Here is a 15,617-nt window from a genome sequence, read left to right as displayed (position 1 = left end):
CTACATTTCCTCAAGTATTTCTGAAGCTCAGCAGAGCTTTCTGCTGTGCTCTGGAATAAAACTGCTGAGCATCACTGACGCCTCTGAAAAACACAGGCGCATATGTCGGGGTCATGGATGTTTAAAAAATAGCATCACTAAACTCATAAATCATATTTTTTGGTAAAAGTGATATTTCTACATGGCAAATAATTTACTAGTAAGTGTTGTAGAGTCCTAGAAAACCAACAGTCATGGCGTGCATGCTGCTCATTCTGTAGAGTATAATCTGTAACTGAAAGGAGCATGTTCATAATAATAGCAGGGTTGTGTTCAATTAGTGAGCTGATTGATTCTGTGAAGCAAAATGTGTTGACAGTCAAATGTTGTCTCAGAGTTTGCTTATGTGCAAAACGTTTACTACAAACTGAACAACTAAATGGTTTTTCACCTCTGTGGATTCTCATGTGTACAACCAAATTGCCAGGCTGACAGAAACTTGCTTTGCAAACTGAGCAGGTGGAACATTTTTCTTTTGAATGAAGTTTCATGTGAGTCGTTAAGGTTTTCTTCCGAAGATATCTTTTTACCACAAACTGAGCAACTAAATGGTTTCTCTCCTGTTTGGACTCCAGAGTGTTTCTGAAGATGTTATTTGTGGCCAAAGCTTCCTGTACATTCAGAGGAGCTAACTGATGTGTTTCCAGTGTTACATCCAACATCACTTACAGGTTCTTCATTGTTTGGCAGAGGGTTTAAACCTGTCTGAGGTTCCCTAGTCTCCTCCCAGTCTGCACTATCATCAGATTCAGATTCAGGGGAGTCTGAAGTCTTGTCATGAGTAGCTGGTTGTAAAGGACTATCTGGATCTGAGTTCCTGGCTGGTTCTTGTCCTCCACAGTCCTCTCCATCAGCTCCTGTGGGGGTTGTGCGTTGAAAACCAAAAGGGAACACAGACACATCGACGTCACTGCAATGGCGCCTGTGTTTGGCTTTGCCGCTGCGGCTGGTTGCTCGTCCCGACTCGTTTTGTTTGTTTCCTGCGCTATATTGCTACTAAGTTTGTCAACAAATATTGTGTCAATGGCGTGGGTGTACGATCGCCAAACTTTGCTGCTGATCCGATCCTCCATGGGAGAGTGCGGTGACGGATGTACCTGGTGTGGTACAGGTGAGTTTGCAGCCCCGTTCGTGTGTCCGCCTGCAACTGGTATGCGACATGGAGAGGGCCTGATACGACCTAAGAAGAAACGGCAGAGAAAGCGAGGGAAAAGGGCAGGTTGGCAGGTTCATCGGAAAAAAACTCCTGAAGCTGGGGGTCTTTGACTGTGACTCCAGACCTTCCTGTCTTCGTTCCGTCTTCCCCGCTGTTCCCGGGGCTCTGGTCCCAGTTCCCTGGAGAAAACCTACCGCTGGTCGCGGTGTGTGTTGTGCGCATCTGAGGTCGCTGTCGCGAGCCTCTTTCCCTTCATCAGCTGCTCCTGCACCGCTCAGGATGGGTCTCATAAATGCCCGTTCAATTGCTAACAAGTCTCTTTTGCTCGGTGATTTATTTTCTTCCAAAAACATGGACTTCATGTTGCTCACGGAGACATGGCAACGGGAACTGGAGTACGTTCACCTGAATGAGCTCTGTCCTGTGAATTGTACTTTTATCAGCACACCAAGACTCACGGGCCGTGGTGGTGGTCTTGCTGTGGTTTTTAAAAAGCATTTTATCTGTCAATCAATGAGCGCTGGCACGTACCCTTCTTTCGAGCTACAGATTACTAAAGTTGGTCGTTTAAATACATTTTATTGCATTTTAATTTACCGGCCACCTGGGCCGGTGGCCCCCTTTCTTACTGATTTTTCTGACTTTTTATCATCCATTATTAAGCTGGACAAAGTGATTATTGTTGGTGACTTTAATGTTCATGTGGATGATGTCACTTGCCAAAACGCTTCTGAATTTGTAAATATCTCTGAATCTTTTAATTTTAATCAGCATGTCTCTGGTCCTACGCACAGCAAGGGGCATACACTTGACCTTGTTTTTTCTCATGATATGAACATTAATAATGTCTGCATTGAAGATGTATTTGTTAGTGATCACAAATGCATCCTATTTGATCTTGCTCATAATGAGGATCCCTTGCCTGTTAAACGGGCGTCCTGTTCACGTTCGATTAACCAGCTTACTGTTGAAAAATTTTCAGCCGCTTTTGACTTAAACTCTGTTTCTATTTCTGTTGACGTGGACACATGTGTTCAGGCTTTTAATGATCATTGCACCCTGCTGTTGGACAAAATTGCACCCTTTAACATTAGAGAAATACCCTCATTTAATTCATCCCCATGGATGAATGACGCCATTCGTAGCCTGAGGCGTGTCTGTCGGAGAACTGAGCGTTTATGGAAAGCGACTCAACTCCAAGTCCATCGTCTGCATCTTAAAGGGCTCTTAGTAGAACTGAATGAAGCGATCAAGGATGCTAGAACCTGCTATTTTACTAATCTGATATCTACCTGTAAAAACAATCCTAAAGCTCTGTTTGAAACTATTAATAATATTGTTTCCCCTCCTGAATGTATTGTCCCTGTGTTCTCAAATGTTGACTGCAACCATTTTTTGTCTTATTTTGTGGACAAGGTCAGAGCTGTCCGGGCAAGCATTGTACCATCAGCAACCTCACCTATAGCTACTCATCAGAGACCCTCAATTCTGGACTCCTTCTGCCCCATTTCCCTGAATGATATCATTAAGCTTGTGGGCTCGATGAAACCCTCCCAAAGCCCTGTTGATATTGTTCCCACATCTTTGCTTTTAAAAACCTTACATCTTCTTGGCCCATGTTTGGTTTCAATTTTAAATTTATCTCTTCAGCTGGGTCAGGTCCCTGGCTGTTTTAAGCATGCTCTTGTGCAGCCTATTTTAAAAAAGAGCAACTTAAATGCAACTTTGTTCAAAAACTACAGGCCTATCTCGAAATTGCCTTTTATTTCAAAACTTTTAGAAAAGGTGGTTGCAAACCAACTAAATAATGTTTTGGTTGCTCATAATATTTTTGATAAGTATCAGTCTGGCTTTCGTAAAAATCATTCTACTGAGACTACCCTTCTTAAAGTCTCCAATGACATTTTGATGGCAGCTGATGGGGGTAAATGTTCTGTCCTGGTCCTACTAGATCTCAGTGCAGCATTTGATACTGTTGACCACTGCACTTTGATTGATAGACTGAAAAGTGCTGTAGGCATCACTGGATCAGCCCTGGATTGGTTTTCTTCCTATCCTGTATCCTGTCTAAAAATGATGCAGAAAAACTAGTCCATGCATTTGTTACTTCTAGGTTGGATTACTGCAATTCTTTACTATCAGGCTGCTCAAAAAAATCCATAAAGACTCTACAGCTGATCCAGAATGCTGCGGCACGTGTTCTGACGGGAACCAGGAAAAGAGATCACGTTTCTCCTGTTTTAGCTTCTCTGCATTGGCTTCCTGTAAAATTTAGAATAGAATTTAAAATCCTTCTTCTCACCTACAAAGCTCTTCATGGTCAGGCTCCATCTTATCTTAAAGAGCTTATAGTACCTTACAACCCTAGGAGAGAACTACGCTCCCAGAATGCAGGGTTACTGGTGGTTCCTAGAGTCTCTAAAAGTAGAACGGGAGCCATAGCGTTCAGCTATCAGGCCCCTCTCCTGTGGAACCAGGTTCCAGTTTGGGTCCGGGAGGCAGACACCGTCTCCACATTTAAGAGTAGGCTTAAGACTTTCCTTTTTGATAAAGCTTATAGTTAGGGCATAGAATCGAATATTGTTAGGGAGTAGTAGTTAGTCACATAGTTTTCAGATTTATCTATCATATAATATAACTAAAGGGAGACTTGGCATACAGCCCGATCCGGTTGGGGGGAGTTCTGGCCCGGCCGGGCTGGAGCTCTCTTTACCTCGTCTCTCTTGGTTTTGTTGTAATAGTTTTAGACAGCTTGGGACTTATTTTGATACACTAGTTAGGGCATAGATCGAATATTGTTAGGGAGTAGTAGTTAGTCACATAGTTTTCAGATTTATCTATCATATAATCAAGAATATAATAGAACTAAAGGGAGACTTGGCATACAGCCCGATCCGGTTGGGGAGAGTTCTGGCCCGGCCGGGCTGGAGGTCTCTTTACCTTGTCTCTCTTGGTTTTGTTGTAATAGTTTTAGACAGCTGGGGACTTATTTTGATACACTAGTTAGGGCATAGAATCGAATATTGTTAGGGAGTAGTAGTTAGTCACATAGTTTTCAGATTTATCTATCATATAATCAAGAATATAATAGAACTAAAGGGAGACTTGGCATACAGCCCGATCCGGTTGGGGAGAGTTCTGGCCCGGCCGGGCTGGAGCTCTCTTTACCTCGTCTCTCTTGGTTTTGTTGTAATAGTTTTAGACAGCTGGGGACTTATTTTGATACACTAGTTAGGGCATAGAATCAAATATTGTTAGGGAGTAGTAGTTAGTCACATAGTTTTCAGATTTATCTAACATATAATCAAGATATAATAGAACTAAAGGGAGACTTGGCATACAGCCCGATCCGGTTGGGGAGAGTTCTAGCCCGGCCGGGCTGGAGCTCTCTTTACCTCGTCTCTCTTGGTTTTGTTGTAATAGTTTTAGACAGCTGGGGACTTATTTTGATACACTGAGCTCCTCTCTCCTCTATCTTTCCATCTTTTCATTTATGTGCATCCATGTCCCAGAAATGCTTGTTACTAACCTAGTTCTGGGGAGTCATTCCCCGGAGTCCTTATGTTCTTTTTTCCCCAGCATGTTCCCTTGGATCAGAGAGGCTCCGAAATCAAGGTAGCAGCTATCGCCATGGTCCCGCTACACGTTCTGTGATGCCATGTTCAACTGCTACACTGCGGTGCCCTGCTACGTCCTGCTACGTCCTGCTACGTCCTGCTGTGCCTTGTAATGCCGCACAGCGTCCTGCTATGCCATTAACTACTACAAAGAACTGCTACAAACTACTAATTTTTTCTATTTTTTGTTATTGCCACTCTTCATTCTAACCCCAACCAGCCCGTCAGACACCACCTACCAAGAGCCTGGGTCTGACCGAGGTTTCTGCCTAAAAGGAAGTTTTTCCTCGCCACTGTCGCACTGTTGCTTGCTCTGGAGGAAACTAGAACTGTTGGGTCCTTGTAAATTCTGGAGTGTGGTCTATCTGTAAAGTGTCTTGAGATAACTCTTGTTATGAATTGATACTATAAATAAAATTGAATTAAATTGAATCTTTCAGACAGGACCTTTGCTGTGTCCATAGGAACATGCAAGTCGGACTCTGCTCCTCTGTCTTGTGGTGTGCCCCAAGGTTCTGTGCTTGGCCCCCTGTTGTTTAGTCTGTAGTTGCTTCCTCTTGGAAAGATTATTGGTGGTTTTGACGAAATATCTTACCATTGTTATGCTGATGACATCCAACTGTATTTATCTTTTAGTCCTGATAGGCTAGACAAACTGTCAATGTTGCACACTTGTTTAGCCTCCATTAACAAATGGATGGCGGACAATTTCCTGCAATTAAACTCAGAAAAAACTGAGGTGATGATCTTTGCCCCAGACAGCATTACCCCTAAGATTAGGCAGGCCATTGGGGCCTTATCACTCTCTGATTGTAATGTTGTGCGAAATCTGGGTGTCATTTTTGACAAATCTATGTGTTTTAACAGTCATGTGAAATCCGTGGTTGGTTCCTGTTTTTTCCATCTCAGGAACATTTCTAAGATCCGTTCTGTGGTCTCTCAAAAAGAGCTGGAGATGCTTGTTCATGCTTCGTGCTTAAGGCTCTTCATTGGCTACCAATCGGTTTTAGAGTGCATTTTAAAATTTTAATCACTACTTATAGAGCCTTGCATGGACAAGCCCCTGCTTACATCCAGGATCTACTGCACGCTTACACTTCTGGTCGTTCTCTAAGGTCTTCAGACCAAGACCTTTTAACTGTCCCCAGAACACGTTTTAAAACCAGGGGCGACCGAGCCTTTTCTGTGGCGGCTCCAAGGCTCTGGAACTCTCTTCACTTAGCCTTGAGAGCCTTGGATTCTGTGGAATCTTTTAAAAAACACCTCAAGACACATCTTTTTAGACAAGCTTTTAACTAGCAATATGGCTTAGTATATTATGTGTTGCTGTTTTATTTTGTTTTTTACTGTAAAGCACTTTGTGACCCTTCTTGTCTGTGAAAGGTGCTATATAAATAAAGTTTACTTACTGTTCTCTCTGCCTCTCTGTTCTCCTCAGTTTGGCTTTCATGAAGCTGTGAGGACTGAGCTTTCTCTTCATCATCTTCTTCACTCTTCTCAGGGACAGTAGTGAACGGGAACTTGATATCAGCCTCCTCCAGCCCTTGAAGCTGCTCTCCCTCCTGACTGGTCCAGAGCTGCTGCTGTTCCTCTTTAATGTGTGGGGGGTCTGGGTCCTCCTGGTCCAGACTGGAGCTCCACCCCTGCTGCTCAGGGGGAACCTCTGCTTTAACCACCGACAGCTTCTGGACGTCTGAGGAGATTAAGGAAGTACAAGCACATGTAGAAAACTGTTAGAAAACTGTAATTTCATGTTGACAGGATCTCTTTACATGGCTCCAAACTACGACCAAATTGTTGCTTTCTGCTTTTATTTTTTTTAAAGTACAAGCAGTTTTTACAATATTCACACCTGTTAATCCAACGACATTATGCTTAAATGAATGTGAGGCAGTTCGGCTCTTTATCACAGAAACATACGGCACCCCCCAGGGGTCAGCTGAGTAAAAAAAAAAAATAAAAAAAATAATAAGCAATGATTTTTAGGAAAAAGGAAGGTGGAAGAAGTGTTCTGCTTATTTTTCAGGAGAAAAACCCAAATGTTATTCAAGGTAATAAAATAGAGAACCACTGGCATGAATCTGTATATCAGCTGTACTCAAATACAAGTATACAGTTTTTAGAGCTGATTTCTGAAAGTGTAAATGAGGTAGCGTTTGTTACACTTAAAATACTTGTCATTTTATTCTCTAAAATACTTGTCATTAACCCATGTCACCATCTGCAACATGTTCTATCTGAACTGCTGAGCTGTGTATATGTGTATGAGATCCTGACAGTATGATAACCTTAAGCAAAAATATTACGGTTTCACGGTTTTGCAATCACAGCTTTCAAATGTATTATTTCAAAATGTCTGGGTAAAAAGCTGATACCTTAGGAACACTATAGAAAACTTTAGAGTATTTGAAACCGTGACTTTTTCAAACCACAATATACCTTGAAACCGGTAAACGACCAATGCCTATATGGTAACAATTCACACACTCAGTACAGAACATGGGACGGATCACAGAGGATAATCTTCACCTGTTTAAGTACACACTGGTCAAAGAGAGACTGACAAAGTGATTATCTTTCTTTAACAAATAACCAATAACTTAAATTTCGATGACACAGAAAGGTTTGTTAACCATGCAGTCATCCCAAAGCTGATTACATTCTCTAAAACAGCCTGATAAAAAAAACAAAAACAAGACTGCAGCGGCCACTGTTCAGAGTCTATCCTCTGGGGCTTCTCATATGCTGCATTAAACCTGAATCATGACAGAATCTGTTCCTGCACGTCTTGGAAACGTACAGCTTCTCATCTGTGTTGGTTCTTCTTACGTGGACCAAAAAGCCACTACTATGTATAAATGATGGTTCTCATGTTGATTTTCAAGTTATCTTTAAGTCCAAAGTCATTTCAACATGTTGCACAAGAATAAGACTTCTCACCTGTGTGGATTCTCATATGCTTTAATAATGCTGAACCGTCTGAATCTTTTTCCAAAAGTCTTGCAAATGTACAATTTCTCAACTGTGTGGGCTCTTCTCACGTGGACCAACAAGCCACTACTTTGTATAAATGTCGGTTCTCATGTGGATTTTCAAGTTATCTTTACGTCCAAAGTCTTTTCTACATGTTTTACAAGAATAAGGCTTTTCACTTGTGTGGATTCTCATGTAGATGCTAAAAACATCCTTATGTCTGAAATCTTTTCCATATGTTTTGCAATAGTAAGGCTTTTCACCTATGTGGATCTTCATGTGTCTCCAAAATTCTGAATTACACTTTTCCACATGTCACACATGAAAGACTTATTACATTTACCTGTTTCTGATACGTTAGTGTTGTCTACGTTGTTGCTGGGACTTCTGCTCTTGCGTCGTCTCTTCTTTGGTTCTGGCTCTGCATTTCTAGTTGATCCTGAGTCTCCATGCTGGCCTCCTTTCTGATCTTGGCTCTCAGCTCCATGAGAGTTGTGAGAGAGGAGCTGGTGGTCACGGTTTGCTTCTGATTCCACAGAGGTTAGAACTGGCATGTTGAGCTGCTGGTCCGAGAGAACCTCCTCCTCCTTACAGACATGTTGCTGTGGGAGCTCTGGAGGGACAGACAACAAAAGAAATAGGATACCACTGTTATTGGAGAAAAGACCAGAACACTAGGGCTGTAATCTCCCAGTCCACTAGTCAATAGATAGATAGATAGATAGATATTTATAGATCCCCAAAAATTGGGAAATTACGATGTTACAGCAGCACACGTTAGGGCTGCTCGATTTTGGGAACAGAATCACGATTATTTTTGGTCAATATTGAAATCACGATTATGTAACACAATTATTTCACATGACTTTGTAAACGTGTTGCATTTATTAAAAAGACACCTTTCAACAATTCTTAAAACATTGGATAAGGAGTTGCGCTGTACAGTGTGTTTGTTAGGGATGTCTGGGTTACAGAGGATGTTGAGGGAGTTGATTGCCGTTTCTGTTTCTTTATTAAATTGTCATAGGTCACTCTGTGTTTAATTTTCAAGTGGTTAAACAAATTCGTGGTGTTCCTTTACTTGCAGCCACTACCATGTAGCAAATCTTGCACGTAGCATGTTTCTGCTCGTCGTCGGATTCCTCGAAGCCAAACTGTTCCCATACAGTGGAGTTGGTTTTGCCTTTTTTGCTTACCAAACGCTGCTGTGGCTGCCCTCCTTCTGCCATCTTTACTCTCGCTAAGTTTTTAAAATCCAGCGAGTAACATGCACGCGACCTGCCTCCCTGACAGTGTAGGCTGAAAGCGTTTGGCTTCGGGAGGGGCAGATGTGCGCATGACGTGTGTGTGCGCGCGCCATTCAGAACACACAAGGAAATTACAAAACAGAACATGGCAAAATAATCGTTTTTACTCGATTGTACTATTTTGGTAATCGTTGGGAGCCGAAATCGAAACCGAAATTCAATTAATTGCACAGCCCTAGCACACGTACATAAGTCACACAACACAGAATATAAATACAAATATAAATGAGATAATAGTAAAAAATATACATACATACAATATACATGAAATAATAATAATAGGAATAAAATATAAGAACAAATGTTTAAATACATACAGGATAGGAAAACAAAAATGTGCAACTGCTTAAATAATATGCTAAATGTATGCTAAAATGTAAATGAACCAATTGTGCCGGTTGCCCTTAGTGCAGTATTGTGGTGTCTAAAAGTCTCATCTAGCACCCAGTGACGACATGTTAAAGAGTTTTATTGCTTGTGGTAGGAAGGATATTGTTAATATCCAGCGCCAGCACGCCACACCATCACGCAAAATGTGAATGACTCAAAGAGAAAGTTTCAGAGTTAACACAACACAGCGAGGCACTGAGCTTGACCACAGATATGTTTAAATATACAGTATATATTAAAGTAGACGTGCCTTTTGTCTGTTTGTTATACAGTGAACCCTCGCGATGTTGCAGGTCACCTTCCACAGTCTCGCTGCTTCACGGGTTTGCATCGGCTCAGTCAGAAGAGCTGGGAAATACACCTGAGTCACTATTTTTCCTACTGTACTTTGTATTGTTTTTCATAATATTTTTTCATTTCTCCCGTTCTAATCCAGTGACTCTGGTCGCGGGGGGGGGAGGGGGGGGGGGGGCGGTGCTGATCTTCGCAATTGAAGCCTTCAGTTCGTATTGATGATTAAAATTATTATTTTACCGTACAGTAGTTTTTTGTAAAAAAAAACGGGAAAAAAACAAAAAAGGAAAGAAAAACCAAATGAGGGGAAACAACTGGTAACTTACTAGAAACTAAATCCATGGTGCTAAACTGCTTGAATATCTCCGACCGTTAAAAACAGACTGACAACCCGTTGAAAGAGCAGAATATACAGTATCACATAACTTATACATGTAAACAACACTAACCTCTGTTTCCATTCAAAACACCGTTATAATAGCCTAGTTTGAAACATGCCTAATTTTATAATAGGCTATGTCTCTACTTAGCAATAAAAGGCTAATCAGTGTCATATGTAGCTTGGTAGATCATTGATAGATAATGTCATGGGGGGGGGTAGACGCAACACACCATCCTCTTTGGATTTGAGACCCGGTGGACTTGTATCAAAATTAAAGTAAACCATGTCTAGCCATTTTGATTTAAAGGTTTTAACTAAAACATCTTAGTGTGTTATATTAGGTTACAATTAAATATAATAGCTTAATAACAAATGTATCCTTCATAAAGAAAGATGAGATCTGAGGATGATGGGAGTGAAGAGAGCATGAGTGTTGCTGAGCGCAGTGTGGAAATGAGAGAAGGAACTGGAAAGTAGGCCGAGCAATGCAGACCAGTTTTTGCCAGAGGATCCAGGACTACGGCCAGATAAATTAATGATGATCAGAGACACCATAGTACACAGGTTGGCAAGTAAAGGTACAGAGAAAACTAATGTAGTAGGCCTAGTAACCACAGTAAAGAAGTCTAATGTTGAGAAAGGAGGCTCAAAATGTGTGTAGACAAATCAGCCTACTCCTACTACCTAGCATTAGTTAATAGTTATTACCTATAAACATCTAGGCCTATAGATATGTGTACCAAGCCCGGGTATTTATATTGGGGGGGAGTTGAGGAGCATGGGAGCCCATCAGGACTAGGGCCCAGGATCTTGTGCTACGCCCCTGGATGTGACTGCTTCTTCTATAAAATATAAAATACATATAGCTTGCACTGTCTGCCCATAAGCAAATGGCACATTGGCACAGTTGATAATATAATTATAAAACTATTTACCATATCAAAACAAATAGTGCTTGTGTAGATTTAAGCTGTGCATCCTTAAATTGTTCCTGTCCAACAGTTCAGTTAGAGTCTGTAGTGGTCCTAGTGAAACAGTTAGTCTGGAGGCCTGAACTGGCTTTGGCTGACCTGTCTGCACATTAGCATCATGGAGGCTAATTAACTTTGTTTATAACATGGTTTGATGAACCAGAATGACAGGGGTCCTGGAAGTGGGCCCATCCCGGTCTGATGTCAGTGTAACCAGAGGGTGAACGGAGAGAAGAAGTAAAGGTACCAACCTGCTCTGTGCAGCCGGAGCTGAGGGCTGAAAACAGCGTCCAGTCGTTTCCGTTGGCGCTCGTGCTCCTCTTTAGAACGACACAGTTCCTCCTCGTACTCTGCTATCGTTCTTTCAACCAGCCCAAATATCTCTTCAGCAGCCGCAGTTAGTCGCTGCTCCACCAGCCCTCTCAGCATTTGGACTTTAGACATTTTCACACAAGGACAGAAACTTTTCCTCCGAACAAACTCCGTCAAACACGCTGTTTGTTTTCCTTCAAACTGTTGCTAAGCAGCTAGCATGCTAAGCTAGCGTCGTTAGCTTTGTAGCTTCCGGGAGATGAGTCCGAGGTAAAACATTCAGAAAGAAGGTGAGCAGCACAAAGTCCATCAGACAGGTTTATCCGGACACACACAGGCTCTGATGGACCACATCTGTCGGAGCTCACACACTTTCTCAGCACAACAAACCGGGTGTTTCTCAATGTCAAGGATCCTTCCTTGGTAGGACTCGTCCTTCCAAGGAAGGATCCTTCAGGAGCAGGTCAGAGTCCTCCTTAGCATTTGGAGAACATGTACAATGGAACAGGCTATCAAGTGCACGTCATTGCGGGCTGGCGTCACTTAATTTTTTTGCTGCATTTCAAAACACTGGATGAAATGGTTGTGGAAGTGTTAACTGTGCTGTTAAATTATGCTGTTGGGATGTAGAAAATGAATCAGCAGCCATTTCTTAATGTCACGGAAGAATCCTCCAAAGCCAGGAGGAGGACGCTACGTCATCAACGTCCGTCGAAGGACCGTTCCAATTTCGAGCATCCTCCGAATTCCTCCGAGGACGGAGTCCTCATTCAGAAAATTTCCCATTGACGGAGAAGGATGCATATGTGTATCCTTCGCGGTCCCAAATCACCCACAATCCTATGCGCGAGCTTTGACGGCTCGTTTAAAAAAAAACAGCTGATATAAGCGGGAGTTCGAGCGGCATCGCTGACGGTGAAGTTATAATTTAAATGTAAGTATCTTTAGTGTGTGCCGTACATTTGTTATCACCGTTAATGTTTTACATTAATGTCAAGCTTAACGCTTTAAAGCTTGTACAAATTGCTATAATAATTAGGTAGATACACCCCGAGCTGACGAACTAACTGAACCTGTCAGTTAACATTCGGCTGTTAGCTAGCTAGGTTGCCGTCTTTGTAAAGTTTAATGTGGCAAGTTCATCTCTTTATATCGTTATCGTAAATGCGTAACGTTAGCAATAGCAGAGATTTAGAAAGTTGTGTTTTATCACTGGTTGTATCTGTGACGGGAATTATCACTGCACCATGTTAACTTCACTAGCCCCGTTCAACGAAGGCTAACATGTATGAGCACTCCCGTGTAATAACGGTATGTTATAGCGTTCATAACGTAGTTAACATCTTTATGTTGTGTTAACTGTCTTTTAACAGGGACTAACGGAGGCGTCACCAAGGACGGCAAAGCCACGACCAGCAGGAGACGAGGCCAAAGAGAGATGTTGAATACATTATTTGCTATATTAAAGATTGTCTTTCTAACAATAAATGCTTTAAATTAACTGGTTTGTCCGTGTCATTAAGTTCTTGGCTTGTGTATATAATATTAAGTTTTTCCAGGGTCTATTTTCCCATCAAATTGTGACCTGGACAGAGGAAACTTCAATTATTTACTATAAGTCAACAATTATATTCAGATGCTATCTGATACATGTTTAAAAAAAGAAAAGTAGCTGTTAAAAGTAGCTTGCAGTTTACTGCATACATGTAAGATTAGCTTTATTTACAGGTCAAGAAATGAAAAAGATCAGCAACTACAAGGTTACCCAGCTAATGAGCTACCACAGGCAGGTATGACATGCAGTAAAACTGTAAGTGAGAAAGATTAAATAGTACTGTTGACACGTGTCAAACATGAAAAGTCATACCATTGATAAAAATCCGCCAACAGTAAAGGTAGGTGTGTGTAATGGTCAGGGTTTTACGTTCATGATGAAAAACTACACAGTGGACTTTACCTGTATAATATTGTTTGTGGTCTGCGGCCTTTCCTGTTCCATCCCCCTCCTTTCCCCAGTGTGTCTGTGTTCTGTCCACCACTTGAGGGCGTCCTAGAGGTACTAGGTCTACCAGCTCAGCTGCACCACATCACCATCATCTGTCTACCAGCACAGCTGCGTCTCATCACCATCACCACCACTGCAGTAGTTTACCCGGGTGACCACCTCTTCAGCGCCAGTTCGTACATACTCCCAAGTGGTAACTAGGCCAGTCACATAGTATTGTTTGCTCCCTAAACTTTGCTAGTTGACTAAACCTGTTTCTTTTTGTTCCGTCTCAGATGCTGAGTTCCGTCTCTGCTCTGTGCAGCTTCCCCGATTGGATTCCCACCTACACCTTCACCGTTGCCTGTTCCTTGGTTATTGTGTGTTTTTTGGATTAAACCTTTTTTGTTACTCTTTTTTTGTGTTCCTGTGTTGTTCTGTGTCCGGGTCCGACTGAAACCCTAACAATATACTTGTGATGCAACTGTAACAGGACAGGTGACTAACTAAAACCTTCTCCTTGTCTGCAGTCTGCAGCAACACCCTCATCGGGAGCTGTCTGATCGCCTTCATGTTGAATAATTACTTGTGTGTACAGTATATAGTAATGTTTGAACATGTACACCTTACGAGTTGTTACAACAGCATCAGAACAATTCCACGTCAAAATGTACGGAAATAACAGTAACATAATAGTTTATTATAACCACGCCCAAGAACTTAATGACACGGACAAACCAGTTAATTTAAAGCATTTATTGTTAGAAAGACAATCTTTAATATAGCAAATATGTATTCAACATCTTTCTTTGGCCTCTGTCTCCCTGCTGGTCGTGGCTTTGCCGTCCTTGGTGACCGCCTCCGTTAGTCCCTGTTAAAAGACAGTTAACACAACATAAATATGTTTACGTTATGAATGCTATAACATACCGTTATTACACGGGAGTGCTCATACAGGTTAGCCTTCGTTAAACGTTGTTAGTGAAGTTAACATGGTGCAGTGTTACCTCCCGTCTACAGATACAACCAGATAAACACACAAACTTTCTAAATCTCTGCTAACGTTACGCATATACGGTAACGGCATATAAAGAGAGATGAATATGCCACCGTGCATTAAACTTTACAAAGACAGCAACCTAGCTAGCTAAGCAGAATATTATATAATAGGTTCAGTTAGCTAACGTTAGCTCGGGGTGTATCTACCTAATTATTATAGGATTTGTACAAGCATTAAAGCGTTAAGCTTTACATTAATGTAAAACATTAACGGTAATACCAATGTACGGCACACACTAAAGATTTAAATTATAACTTCACCGTCAGCCATGCCGCTCGAACTCCCGCTGAGGTCCGCTATTATTATTTTTAACGAGCCGGCAAAGGCCCGCGCATAGGATTGTGGATTTGGGACCCGAGCAGGATACACATATATGCATCCTTCTCTGTCTATGGGAAATTTTTATGAATGAAGGACTGAGTCCTTGGAGAAATTCGGAGGATTCTTGACATTGGAACGGTCCTTCGGCGGGCGTTGATGACGTTGATGACGTGGCATCCTCCGAATTCTGGCTTTTGAGGATCCTTCCTTGACATTGGGAAACACCCAGGGACCTCAAACTGTCTGACAACAACAGGAAGGTGACAAATGTGAAGGAGGATCAGTCATATCCTGATCATCCAGACAGATTTGACATCTGGTCTCAGCTGCTGTGTAGAGATGGTCTGACTGGTCGCTGTTACTGGGAGGTCGAGAGGAGAGGAGGGGTTGAGATATCAGTGAGTTACAGAGGAATCAGAAGGAAAGGAGACAGTAGAGACTGTTTGTTTGGATATAATGATCATTCCTGGAGACTGATCTGCTCTGATGAACGTGGTTATGTCTGTCACAATAACGGAAGAACAGCCCTCCCGTCCTGCTCTGTCTCTAACAGAGTAGCAGTGTATGTGGACGTTCCTGCTGGCTCTCTGTCCTTCTACACAGTCTCCTCTGACTCACTGATCCACCTCCACACCTTCAACACCACATTCACTCAGCCTCTCTATCCTGGGTTTGGGGTCTGGTCTGGTTCCTCAGTGTCTCTGTGTCCTCTGCAGGACTGAGAGTCTCTCCTGTGGACAGAAACACTGACTGAAGATCAGCTGCTGAACTCAAAGTTCAGTCTGTTCACCATCACACACACTCTGCACTG

At 42.1% G+C, this 15,617-nt stretch overlaps 1 protein-coding gene across 1 annotated transcript; it reads right to left on the bottom strand.

Moving 5' to 3' along the window:
* Positions 1-385: 385 nt before the first annotated feature.
* On the bottom strand, positions 386-11,824 carry LOC116680377 (uncharacterized). Its single transcript, XM_032509462.1, has 4 exons — positions 11,381-11,824; positions 8,129-8,398; positions 6,218-6,505; positions 386-893 (listed from the first exon to the last, which is right to left on the bottom strand). The coding sequence occupies exons 1-4, from the start codon at positions 11,571-11,573 to the stop codon at positions 631-633; spliced, it is 1,014 nt and encodes a 337-aa protein (XP_032365353.1). The 5' UTR covers positions 11,574-11,824; the 3' UTR covers positions 386-630.
* Between the last annotated feature and the right edge of the window lie 3,793 nt (positions 11,825-15,617).

Source organism: Etheostoma spectabile, unplaced genomic scaffold, assembly GCF_008692095.1.
Source record: "Etheostoma spectabile isolate EspeVRDwgs_2016 unplaced genomic scaffold, UIUC_Espe_1.0 scaffold00018423, whole genome shotgun sequence".
Lineage (NCBI taxonomy): Eukaryota > Metazoa > Chordata > Actinopteri > Perciformes > Percidae > Etheostoma > Etheostoma spectabile.
This window is presented reverse-complemented; position numbering and strand designations above follow the sequence as displayed.

Excerpts from the sequence above, each read along its gene's own strand:
- LOC116680377 (XM_032509462.1), bottom strand. The coding sequence starts at position 11,573 with ATGTCTAAAGTCCAAATGCTGAGAGGGCTGGTGGAGCAGCGACTAACT. Across the intron at positions 8,399-11,380 it reads GCTCCGGCTGCACAGAGCAG|AGCTCCCACAGCAACATGTC; the intron begins GTTGGTACCTTT and ends CTGTCCCTCCAG. Across the intron at positions 894-6,217 it reads AGAGGCAGAGAGAACAGTAA|CTGATGGAGAGGACTGTGGA; the intron begins GTAAACTTTATT and ends CCCCCACAGGAG.